Source organism: Tinamus guttatus, unplaced genomic scaffold, assembly GCF_059628265.1.
Source record: "Tinamus guttatus ecotype Peru unplaced genomic scaffold, ASM5962826v1 Tinamus_guttatus_pri_ptg000660l, whole genome shotgun sequence".
Lineage (NCBI taxonomy): Eukaryota > Metazoa > Chordata > Aves > Tinamiformes > Tinamidae > Tinamus > Tinamus guttatus.
This window is the reverse complement of record NW_028289194.1, coordinates 31210-43245: the sequence shown is the minus strand read 5'-3', so window position 1 is coordinate 43245 and position 12036 is coordinate 31210. Positions and strand designations below refer to the sequence as shown.

Sequence of the window (12036 nt, the reverse complement as noted above, 5' to 3'; positions counted from 1 at the left end):
AAGTGTAATTATTCTCTTTGGCTGTAGGCTAAGTCCAAGATGCCAACAATGAGGTCCCTTTGCTACAGGGGAGAGCCTTACTGGATATCTTTTGGAGAGATGGGAAAGGCTGGATATAAGCAGAACATGGGGGACAGGCTCCTGGAAAGCAGAGCAGGCTTTAAACTCCCTGAAGTGCAAACCAGCAGCTGGGTTGCTGAGTGAATAAAGAGTAATGGGAGGATTCCCAATCCTGCAGCTTTACAATGTCCACCTCGTGTGCAGTGAAGGTGAGGTTAGAACTTGTCAGTTCAAGCAGGACATGTGGGAATGGGAGAGCCACACAACTCCTAGGCGTCCTGGGCCATGATGTGGGCCATGCTGCTCTTGGCAATCGTAGACCTCTCTGTGCTTCTGTATAAAAGCAGGCAAAAAGCTCCGATGCAAGTACCTAGAGAAAAGGGATTTTCTTGGCTGCTCAGAGCGACCCAAGCACAACATGAGGATGTCAAAGGAAGGCCTCCATCAGGCCTTCAGATGCACAACTTAGAACTTCATGGGAGCTCCCTAAACCAGCACTTCCCATGACCCTGGTAATTCAGTAGACACGGAGGAGACGGTGGAGAGAGGAGAGGAGAAAGGGTAGAAACTCCAAAGGCATGCTCAGTGTGCCATAGACAGGATCAAAGAGGCTGAATAAGTAAAAAATAAATGAGTAAAGGTTGTGCTTTCCTTTGCAGTGGCTTGGAAAGTCCCATCTCTGAAAGGCTCCAAGGAGCATGGAGTCTCCCTTCTGCAAGACTGGCCGCAGGACTGTGCAAAGACTAGGAGGAAAGGAACGTTGGTTGTGGGGATGCTCACAAGCTTCAGCAGCTGGGGAGCTGGGAGATGGTCATCTCACCACCTTGTGAACAAGTCAAAATCATAGAATCATAGAATGCTTAAGGTTGGAAGGGACATGTAGAGGTCATCTCATCCGACCCCCCTGCACACACAGGGTCACCTAGAGCACATGGCACAGAACTGCACCCAAGCGGGTTTGAAGATCTCCAGAGAAGAACACTCCACAACCTCTCTTGGCAACCTGTCCCATATTTCATAGAATCATAGAATCATAGAATGCTTAGGGTTGGAAGGGACCTCTAGAGATCATCTAGTCCAACCCCCCTGCATACGCAGGGACACCTAAAGCACGTGGCACAGGACTGCATCCAAGCGGGTTTTGAAGATCTCCAGAGAAGGAGACTCCACAACCTCTCTGGGCAGCCTGTTCCAGTGCTCTGTCACCCTCACTGTTAAGAAATTTTTCCTTAAGTTCCTATGGAATTTTTGATGTTTCAGTTTCCGGCCATTTCCTCTAGTCCTATCAGTGGCCACCACTGAAAAGAGACCATGACCGTCCTCTGCACTCCCTCCCTTGAGGTATTTATATACACTGATTAGATCCCCTCTCAGCCTTCTCTTCTCCAGGCTGAACAGGCCCAGCTCCCTCAGCCTCTCCTCATAGGGCAGATGTTCCAGGCCCCTGATCATCCTTGTAGCCCTGCGCTGGACTCTCTCCAGCAGCTCCACATCCCTCTTGTACTGCGGAGCCCAGAACTGGACACAGTACTCCAGATGCGGCCTCACCAGGGCCGAGTAGAGGGGCAGGATCACCTCCCTCGACCTGCTGGAGACGCTCTTCTTAATGCAGCCCAGGATCCCATTGGCCTTCTTGGCCACGAGGGCACACTGCTGCCTCATGGTCAACTTGTCGTCCACCATGACACCCAGGTCTTTCTCCGCAGAGCTGCTCTCCACAAGCTCGGTCCCCAGCCTGTACTGGTGTCTGGGGTTATTCCTCCCCAGGTGCAGAACCTTGCACTTGGCCTTGTTGAACTGCATGAGGTTTTTCACCGCCCAGTTGTCCAGTCTGTCCAGGTCCCTCTGGATGGCAGCACAGCCCTCTGGGGTATCGGCTACTCCTCCCAGTTTGGTATCATCAGCAAACTTGCTGAGGGAGCACTCTGTGCCTTCATCCAGGTCATTGATGAATAAATTGAACAGGACTGGACCAAGGACTGACCCCTGGGGGACTCCACTAGCCACAGGCCTCCAACTAGACTCTGCACCGCTGATCACCACTCTCTGGGCCCTGCCATCCAGCCAGTTCCTAATCCATCTCACTGTCCACTCATCTATCCCACACTTCCGGAGCTTGCCCAGGAGGATGTTGTGAGGGACGGTGTCAAAAGCCTTGGTGAAGTCGAGATAGACGACATCCACCGCTCTCCCCTCGTCTATCCAGCCGGTCATTTCATCATAGAAGGCTATCAGGTTAGTCAGGCAAGATTTTCCCTTGGTGAATCCATGCTGACTACTCTTGAGCACCTTCTTGTCCTCCATGTGCCTGGAGACAACAGCCAGTATGAGCCGTTCCATCACTTTTCCGGGGACGGAGGTGAGGCTGACTGGCCTGTAGTTGCCTGGGTCCTCCTTCTTGCCTTTTTTGAAGACTGGCGTGACATTGGCCTTCTTCCAGTCTTCCGGCACCTCCCCCGTTCTCCAGGATCTTTCAAAGATGATGGAGAGCGGCTTAGCTATGGCATCTGCCAGCTCCCGCAGCACTCTGGGGTGCATCCCATCAGGGCCCATGGATTTGTGGGTATCGAGGTTCCTTAGGTGCTCTCTGACCCAATCTTCCTCTACCCAGGGCAAGTCTTCCTCTCCACCCGCTTCTTCTCTTGCCTCTAGGGCCTGGGGCTCTAAAGGGCTGCCCTTGGTAAACACCGAAGCAAAGAAGGCATTGAGCAACTCTGCTTTTTCTGTGTTATTTGTAACCAAGGTGCCCATCCCGTCCTCCAGCGGACCCACGTTCTCCCTGATCTTCCTTTTGCTGTTAATGTATTTGAAGAATTTTTTTTTGTTATTTTTAACGTCCCTTGCCAGCTTGCCTTCCAGACGTGCCTTAGCTTTCCTTGTCGCATCTCTGCACTCCCTGACTACGTTCCTGTATTTCTCCCAGGGGGCCTGTCCTTTTTTCCACATTCTGTATACCGCTGCCTTCCTCTTGAGCATTGCCACAAGCTCCCGGCTCATCCACACAGGTCGCCTGCCCCCTCTGCCTCCCTTCCTACACACAGGGATGCACTGCTGCTGGGCGTGGAGGAAGTGCCGCTTGAAAACTAACCAGCTCTCTTGGGCCCCCCTGCCTTCTAGAGCACTAGCCCATGGGATTCTACCGAGGAGGTCTCTGAAGAGGCTAAAGTTGGCCCTCCTGAAGTCCATCGTCGCAAGGCTACTTATAGCCCTGCCTCCTCCTCGTTGAATCCTGAACTCCACCAACTCATGGTCACTGCAGCCGAGGCTACCCCCCACCTTAACATCTCCTACTAGGCCCTCCCTATTTGATAGCACGAGGTCCAGTAGCCCACCTCTCCTCGTCGGCTCCTCCACAACCTGCGTCAAAAAGTTATCGTCGACGCTCTGCAGGAACCTCCAGGACTGCTTATGCCTGGCTGTGTTGTCCTCCCAGTTGATGTCGGGATAGTTGAAGTCCCCCATGAGAACCAGGGCCTGTGACCGTGAGGCAACATCCAGCTGCCTATAGAAGGCCTCATCAACCTCCTCGTCCTGGTCAGGTGGCCGGTAGCAGACACCCACCACAGTGTCTCCCACATTAGCCTGCCCTCTAATCCTTACCCACAAGCTCTCAACTCGCTCATCCTCGACTCCCAGGTTGAGCTCCATGCATTCCAGTTGCTCTCTCACATAAAGAGCAACTCCACCACCTCGCCTTCCCAGCCTGTCCTTCCTAAAGAGCACATAGCCTTCCATGGCAGCGCTCCAGTCGTGCGAGCTATCCCACCACGTCTCTGTGATTCCGATGAGATCATGACGCTGGGACCGCACACAGATCTCCAGTTCATCCTGCTTATTCCCCATGCTTCGCGCATTGGTATACAGGCATTTCAGGGAAGCAACAGAGGCCACAGGTTTCCCAGGAGGGGCGAAAGAGGACCCTCCGTGATCATTTCCTATCCTCACTTCCCCACTACCATACTCCCACTGGCCGCCATCTGACCTGGGCTGTGCGGTACTGCTTGCCGCGTCAGTGTGCCACTCCCCTTCCCCCTTCTTGCCTAGTTTAAAGCCCTCCTAACCAGGTTGGCCAGCCTTTTTGCAAAGAGACGTGTGCCCCTCTTGCTAAGATGAGTACCATCGTTCCCCACTAGCTGTTGGTCATCAAACAGAGACCCATGGTCGTAGAAGCCGAAACCCTGTTGCCAGGTCCAGCGGCGCAGCCAGTTGTTTAGCTGCCATATTCGCCTTCTCCTCCTTGAGTCCATTCCCCTCGTTGGCAGAATGGAGGAGAACACCACCTGGGCACCTGTACCTTTGATGGCCATCCCTAGGGCTCTGAAGTCTTGCTTGACGTCCCTCATTTTCCCCATGGCATCATTAGCACCCACATGAATCAATAGTAGAGGATAATAGTCCGACTCCTGAACTATTCTTGGGAGCCTTTCTGTGATATCCTTTATTTTGGCCCCAGGCAAGCAGCACACCTCTCTGGATGAGGGGTCCGGTCTACATATCGGTGCCTCTGTGCCCTGCAGCGTGGAGTCACCCACGACGATCACCCGCCGCTTCTTCCGGGTGCTCCTTCTCACTTTAGGGGGAGCAGCCTTGCTGCTTGGATTAGACTGCCCCTCTGTAGAGATCCCCTTAGACAGGCCTTGGTTCAAGGCCTCCTCTATCTGATTCACATGTTCCAGGGCCTCGTACCTGTTGAACGTGGTCACCGGTGGAGGTGAGGTGGGCTGTGGAGGGGATCTTCTGCCACCTCGAGTGGGGACCCGTTTCCATTGTTGGTCGTCCCTGGAAACTGTTAAGTCCACCCCCTCTACCCTAGGGCAAGAGGGCACTGGACTTTCTGACTGAATTGGGGAGTTCTGAGGGTAGCTTTCCTGGGAAGACTGCAGGATGCAGCTCCACCAGTCGATTTCCCTTTCGCATTCCCTGATGGCCCTCAGCCTTTCTACCTCCTCCTTTAGCTCCGCCACCAGGCTGAGCAGGTCATCCACCTGCTCACACCTAAGGCAGGCTGTGCTTTCGCCACTCCCCGGTAACATGGAGAGGCCCAGGCATTCCCCGCAGCCAGAAGCCTGGACCGCTGCATGTTTCTGTGGCGGTTCAGTCTGGGTCGCCACAGTCTTCCTGGCGGAAGCTCTCTGCCGAGTGGAGACCATGTCTTTACCTGACCCTTACTCCCTGACCCCTGCCCGCACCTCCTGCCTGCGCAAACTGCCGCGCTAACTGCCGCGCCACGCCCTCCCTGGCGCGCCACGCTCTGTTTGCCCGCTCTGGTCGCCGCGCTCCTGGTCGCTCGCGCTCCCTGGGGGCAGCTTTTAAATTCCCGCCTGCCCTGCCGGCTCCGCCCGCGCTGAGTCAGAGCCGCCTCTGGCCGGGAGCTCAGCACTGCCCGCACGGGGGTCGGCGCTGGGGCTGCCTCTCGCTCTGTTGTTCGCCTCTAGACAAGGAGCTCCGGGACGAGCGTCCGCTCCAGAGCCCTGCCCTTCGAGATCTGAGCCAAAAAGGCAGTTTCACAGCTTTTAAATTCCCGCCTGCCCTGCCGGCTCCGCCCGCGCTGAGTCAGAGCCGCCTCTGGCCGGGAGCTCAGCACTGCCCGCACGGGGGTCGGCGCTGGGGCTGCCTCTCGCTCTGTTGTTCGCCTCTAGACAAGGAGCTCCGGGACGAGCGTCCGCTCCAGAGCCCTGCCCTTCGAGATCAAACAGTTTATTTATTTAAACAGTTTTTAATCCATTAATATTCAGTATGTATGTTTACTCGCAGACCTCACCTCTGACAAGTTCACAAAGGCTTCCCTCCTATCTGAAAGGGCTCACTCGGTAGCCCTGTTACTTTATACCCATTTCTCTGGTGCTGCATTCAAGATTCCATGGCAAATAGAAAACATGGTAAAATACACCATATTGGAAAATGCAGCTTCTGAGCCCAGCAGTGCCTTACGGGCTCCAGATGGGAGTCTGCGTGGCAGCACTGCAGTGTGTGGGCACGTCCTGAGGCGCCCAGAGGCAAAAATGTGTGGGAGATTATTCCGGATGGGCTCGGGATTCGGCAATAATCAGCCAGAATGAGGTGACTACATCAAGCATTTATTCAGGTGAAAGCACATAAAATAAGCCAAGTATGGATAGCTATTCACGAGGTGATACCTGCCGATCCGGACCCGAACATCCTCTCAAGCTGGCAGACCAGAGAGAGTTGCTAACCGGCTCCCACGGAGACAGCATAGGCCTCAGAGTTAGGAGTTTCTTCTCCCCCCCGCTCTCTCCGCACTGTCCACTTTTATGCCTGGTGCATCCTGGCACGTAGGGTCAGTACGACCCAGGAGGCAGGCCGGGGGGCGGACAAACGCCGCCTCTAGTTGTGCAACTCTCCCCGCTGGGTGCGCATGCCAGTCGGGGGTCCCAGCCCTCAATTCGAGGGTCCTGCCTTCCCCCTCCTCTTCCTCATTTCCGGGTGTTTGACCTCCAAAGCTAGTTTGGAGGACGTCTGTGGTTAAGTTGGCTACAAGCCCAGCCGAGCGGCCGGCTTCAACAGGTTTCCAGGAAGGGCTGCCTGGGAACTGGGCTGAGCAGCTGCATCCCTGTTACTTATCGCTCAGCCTGGGCAGGCAAACATCTTCTTTCCCAAGGTCTGGCCTCTTCTTCTCACAGGAGATTTTTATGACTCTACAGATCACAGAAATTTCCATCTCCAGTACAGTGACAGAGCCCTGGAACAGGCTGCCCAGAGAGGTTGTGGAGTCTCCTTCTCTGGAGATCTTCAAAACCCGCCTGGATGCAGTCCTGTGCCACATGCTCTAGGTGACCCTGCGTGTGCAGGGCGGTTGGACTAGATGATCTCCAACATCTCTTCCAACGTTAACCACTCTGTGATTCTGTGAACTTGCTGCTGGAGACAGTGCCCATCATTTCCCTTGCCACATCTTCAGAGTGCAATTCAGCTGAGTCTACATTAACTTACACATCAGACAGGGATGGGAATTACTGCAGCACAAACAGCCCGGCAATCATCAATTACTAATGCCACTGCTCTTGTTACACCATGCTCACTTAGGCACTGGATTCATTTAGCAGCCTAAAAGGTCTTGCTGGACTCCCTAGTCCAATGGTAGCTGGCCGCAAGTCTCTGCTCCTTGTCCACGTTCGACGGAGAAGATCATGCTCACAGCAGCACAAATTCCTGGTGCTAAGTGCTCCATCTCCCTCCTCTTGATTAAGGAGCTGCCTTTCTCCAGGGCTGCAGAGCTCCGCAGGTGTCAGCCCCTCCACGGGGCACCCTCAGCAAACCCTCTCGTCCCCGCCGCTGCTGCTGGCCCCTCACTGCTCTGGCAGCAGCGACCTCAGCACCAGCACCCGCCGTGAGCCTCCTGCTGGCCCAGCAGCTCCTCGGGCAGGGGGACCTCGCTCGCGCACAGCCCAGCGTGGGCTGCTGCCGCCGCGGGCTGCAGGGACACCAGGTTCCTCGGCAGAGCCGCCCCGGCCAGGAAGGGGCTGCTGACGTCACAACCAGCTGCGCGGCCTGGCCTATCAGGGGCTGCGGCAGCAGTGATGTCACCAGCCGACGCCCACGCGTCAGCACAGAGCCAGCCCTGCAGAGAGCAGGGGCCTCCCGGCAGCGTCCCCGCAATGGCCTCCGTGTCCCTGCCCGCTGCTGAGACACCCCTGGCCTCACAGGCAGCGCCTGCTGCTGCCCCGGCAGCTCCGCGCACACAAGGGACCTCCCCGCGTGTCTGCACCAGACCCCGCTGCCGGCCGCGCTGCTGCTGGGACAGGAGCGGCCTCAGAGCCCATCCCCAGCCATGGGCCAGCGCTGGCCTCGCAGCTGCTCTGCCAGCAGGGACCTCCCAAGGAACTGCCCAGCCAGGCGCCTCTTGCTGGCCTGCCCGGGACTCAGCAAAGAGCAGAGCTCACGGTCACCCTCAGAGACATGGATGGACCTGCTAATACCTGGTGCTGTCCAGTCAGGAGCACAGACAATGTGACCCCCCTCCCAAGCAGGAGCAGTGCCATGTGCCTGCTGCTGGCCTCCCAGGTGCTTACAAACGCTGACTTGACCATCTTCTGACTAGATGATCTCCAAATGTCCCTTGCAACCAGAGAAAGGTGCCTTCTCTCACTCAAGCCCCCTTGAAGCTTGCTTATGAGCCAGAAATGTCCCCTTGCCGCCAAGAAGGCCAGTGGTCTTCTGGGGTGTAGTTAGGAAGACTATTGCCAGGAGGACAAGGGAGGTCATCCTGCCTCTCTACTAAGTCCTGGGGAGGCCACCCCTTGAGTCCTGTGTCTAGTGCTGGGCTCTGCAGTACAAGAGGGACATGCAGCTACTGGAGAGAGCACAGCATCGATCTACGAAGTTGATCAGGGAGCTGGAGTATCCCTCCTGTGAGGAGAAGGTGAGAAAACTGAGCCTGTTTTAGCCTGGAGAAGAGCAGCCTGAGAGGGGATGTTATCAGGGTGTGCAAATACCCGAAGGGAGGATGCCAAGAGCAGAAGAGGATGGCCCAGACTCTATTCAGTGGTGACTAGTGATGGCACAATAGGCAACAGACACAAATTGAAGCACAGGAAGTTCTGCCTGAAATTTAAGAAAAAGCATCTTGACCCTGAAGGTGATAGAGCACTGGCATGGGTTGCCCAGAAAGGTTGTGGAGACTCCTTCTCTGCAGATATTCCAGACCTGCCTGGACAGGATCCTGTGCAAACTGCTGTAGGTGACACTGCTTGATCACAGGGATTGAACTAGATCATCTGCAAAAGTCCTTCCAACCTTAACCATTCTGTGATTCTATAAATGGTCTCTACTGGAATAGATCAGCTTTTTGAGCTGTAGGGATCTGCCTGTCCCTCAGCTTCATTGTGAGTGCTGCTCTAGTAGGATAGAAGGCATCCAGGCTCATTAGAGATGACCAAGGGAATTCCTGCCCTGGCCTCCCACTGAAGCTCTATCTCCAGTGATTCCATTAGGACTTTAGGCCAGGACCCTGCAAGCAGACCATGTGCATGCTTAGCCTGGTAAGGGGAATCCCACCTGCCATGTATTTGTGGAGTTCATGAGTTAGCTGAATCCCTCTCCAAACCTGGCATTTCTGAACAGACATGTGGAGCCCCACTAAGCCATCTGAATAAGTCATCTGAATCATATACGCTCCATGTATCAACAAGCTCCCTTCTTATCCCTGTCTGGGTGTCCTGCCTAGTTAAGAGATGTGAATCAGGATTTCCCGTGGGACATTTCTAACTTTAGTAGATAATCATTATCTGATGAAATAAATTGCAACATTGGAATCTGTATCCCTGTACTCTTTAGAGAAGGAAAACAGGTTACTCTACTTGATGGAACATATCCCAGAGGGAGGAATCCCAAGGGACAGAGTAATTCATGAATTGAGCTGGGCCGCAGCTCGTGGCAACCTGTCAGCACTGCCCAGAGACAGCCAAGTGCAGGAGCAGCTCCTGTGCCAAGAGCAGCAGGGCTGCGGGCACTGCCTGCTGCTGCAGGCAGGAGAGGAGAGAGGACAGAGAGGTGAAAGGCAGCGTGGAGTGGGAGGACAGAGGAGAGCTCATGTGGGAACAATCTGTGACATGGTAAGTCGCCGGCTGCAGGGTAATGCTATGGAGATTTCTGGTGGGGTCTGCAGCACCCCTCCCAGCTGATGACTTTCTTTTTTGAGGATTGTTCTCCCTGCTTCTACTTTGCATACGAGGAGATGCTTCAGAACAGAAATTCCCTGTCCCAGCATCACAAGGTCAGGGCATCATGGCTGCTTCTTCTGGAGCTGGTGCAGGACAGTGAAGGCAATGTGGGCACACAGGTTCTTCAGAGCACTGTTCTTCAGAGCAGTGTCCATGCACCCCAGGGTGCTGTGTGCCCGGGGCAGTGATTCTGTGAGGATCAGCACTCAGCCTGCCAGGGCGCTGCAGGGAGAAGCTCTGGGTGGGAGGAGAGATCCCCCCGGGCAGGTTCATTCTCCTGCTGAGAGGCTGCTGTGTGGGGTCTTTGGCTGCTCACAGCTCAGCCTCACCCACACCACATACTCACCCTTTGCAGCTCTCCTCATTCTCATTGTGCTTAGTCTCACTCTGCTCTCAAGTGGATGGGCTCCAGGGCATTTCTGACCTCCTCTGCACTCAGATTTCCAGAACAGCAGAGCTGCCTCTCTCCTGCCATGTGCCCATGTCCCATTGCAAGGCACAGGGTCTGAGAACCACTGCCCTGGGAGTCCACACTGTCTGGGAGATGCAACCTGATGATGGTGCTGCTCTGTCTGTCTGTCCTCCCTTGGCAGCAGTCACAGTGTTTCTCCTCGTTTCCCTGCCTCTCCTTTCTGCTCTTGTCCTGGCAGTCAGCTGGGGCTTCAGCTACAAATTGAGATACTCACCCTGAGGTCCTGCCATGGAGGTGTCTGAAGAGGGACAATGTGCCCAGGGTGCTGGGCAGTGTCATTGGAGGGGCTGCAAAGGGGTTGATTCTCCCTTTAGGAGACCCTGTGACTGTCAGGACACGTGACTGCCTCTGTTGTCCTGCTGGGGTTGTGAGGTGCCCTCCAGAAGAGGATTCTGTGCACAGAGTCTTTGCCATGTCAGGAGCCGCGTTCTGTTCTCTCCATCACATATACACCTTGAGCTAAGAGGGAGAGCAGAGTGAAATGAGTGCGAAGAAGAAATTACTGAGAGTTCGGACGGGGCTGAGAAGGATTTCTATGAAAAATGGCAAGTTTATTTCAGAGAAAATTCTTTTAAGTTGTTATTGCCTTTTCTTCCCTACACAGTTTTCCTGAGCCCGATAGAACAGATGTCCAACAGCAGTTCCCTCAATGAGTTCCTCCTCCTGCTGTTCTCAGACAGGCGGGAGCTGCAGCTCTTGCACTTCTCGCTCTTCCTGGCCATCTACCTGGCTGCCCTCCTGGCCAACGGCCTCATCATCACAGCCGTAGCCTGCGACCACCGCCTCCACACCCCCATGTACTTCTTCCTCCTCAACCTCTCCCTCCTCGATCTTGGATCCATCTCCACCACTGTTCCCAAATCCATGGCCAATTCTTTCTGGGACACCACGGCCATTTCCTACTGGGGATGTGCTGCACAGCTCTTAACTTTTACCTTTTTCATTTCAGCAGAGTATTCTCTCCTCACAGTCATGGCCTATGACCGCTATGTTGCCATCTGCAGACCCCTGCACTATGGAATCCTCATGGACAAAAGAGCTTGTGCCAAAATGACAGCTGCTGTCTGGACATCTAATTTTCTCTATGCTCTCCTGCACACTGGAAACACATTTTCCATTCCACTGTGCCAAGGCAATGTGGTGGAGCAGTTCTTCTGTGAGATCCCCCAGATCCTCAACCTCTCCTGCTCATACTCCTACCTCAGGAAAGTTGGGCTTCTGGTGGTTAGCATCTCTTTAGCCTTTGCGTGTTTCATTTTCATTTTGCTATCCTACATGCAGATCTTCGCTGCAGTGTTAAGGATCCCCTCCGAGCAGGGCCGGCACAAAGCCTTTTCCATGTGCCTCCCGCACCTGGCCGTGGTCTCCCTGTTTGTCAGCACAAGTGCATTTGCCTACCTGAAGCCCCCCTCCATCTCCTCCCCATCTCTGGATCTGGTGCTGGCTGTTCTGTACTCGGTAGTGCCTCCAGTGCTGAACCCCCTCATCTACAGCATGAGGAACAAGGAGCTCAAGGATGCCATTAGGAAAGTGATTTCATGGACCTTTTTAAGCAGTGGTAATTTTTCCACATCTCTCTGCAAATGACTCTTTCTGTATCCCGTAACTGGATTGAGCATTGTTTCTTCATGTTATTTTTATTATGACTTTTACTAGTGATAAGAATTGTTATTGTGTTGCTACACAACTACTTGTATTCATTCCCCTTTTTACGGTGTCTGCTCTGTCTCACCTGATACCCTCAATTGTGTTAAATGTTGGACAAGACTGGCTCCCTAACAGTATCTCTGTAATAAAGTAATTTCTATCAGTACAGTGCCTGAA

At 54.3% G+C, this 12036-nt stretch overlaps 1 protein-coding gene across 1 annotated transcript; it reads left to right on the top strand.

The window, feature by feature from the left end:
- Positions 1-10839: 10839 nt before the first annotated feature.
- Positions 10840-11799, top strand: LOC148591965 (olfactory receptor 14C36-like). Its single transcript, XM_088536374.1, has one exon. The coding sequence runs from the start codon at positions 10840-10842 to the stop codon at positions 11797-11799; it is 960 nt and encodes a 319-aa protein (XP_088392500.1).
- The last annotated feature ends 237 nt before the right edge of the window (positions 11800-12036 follow it).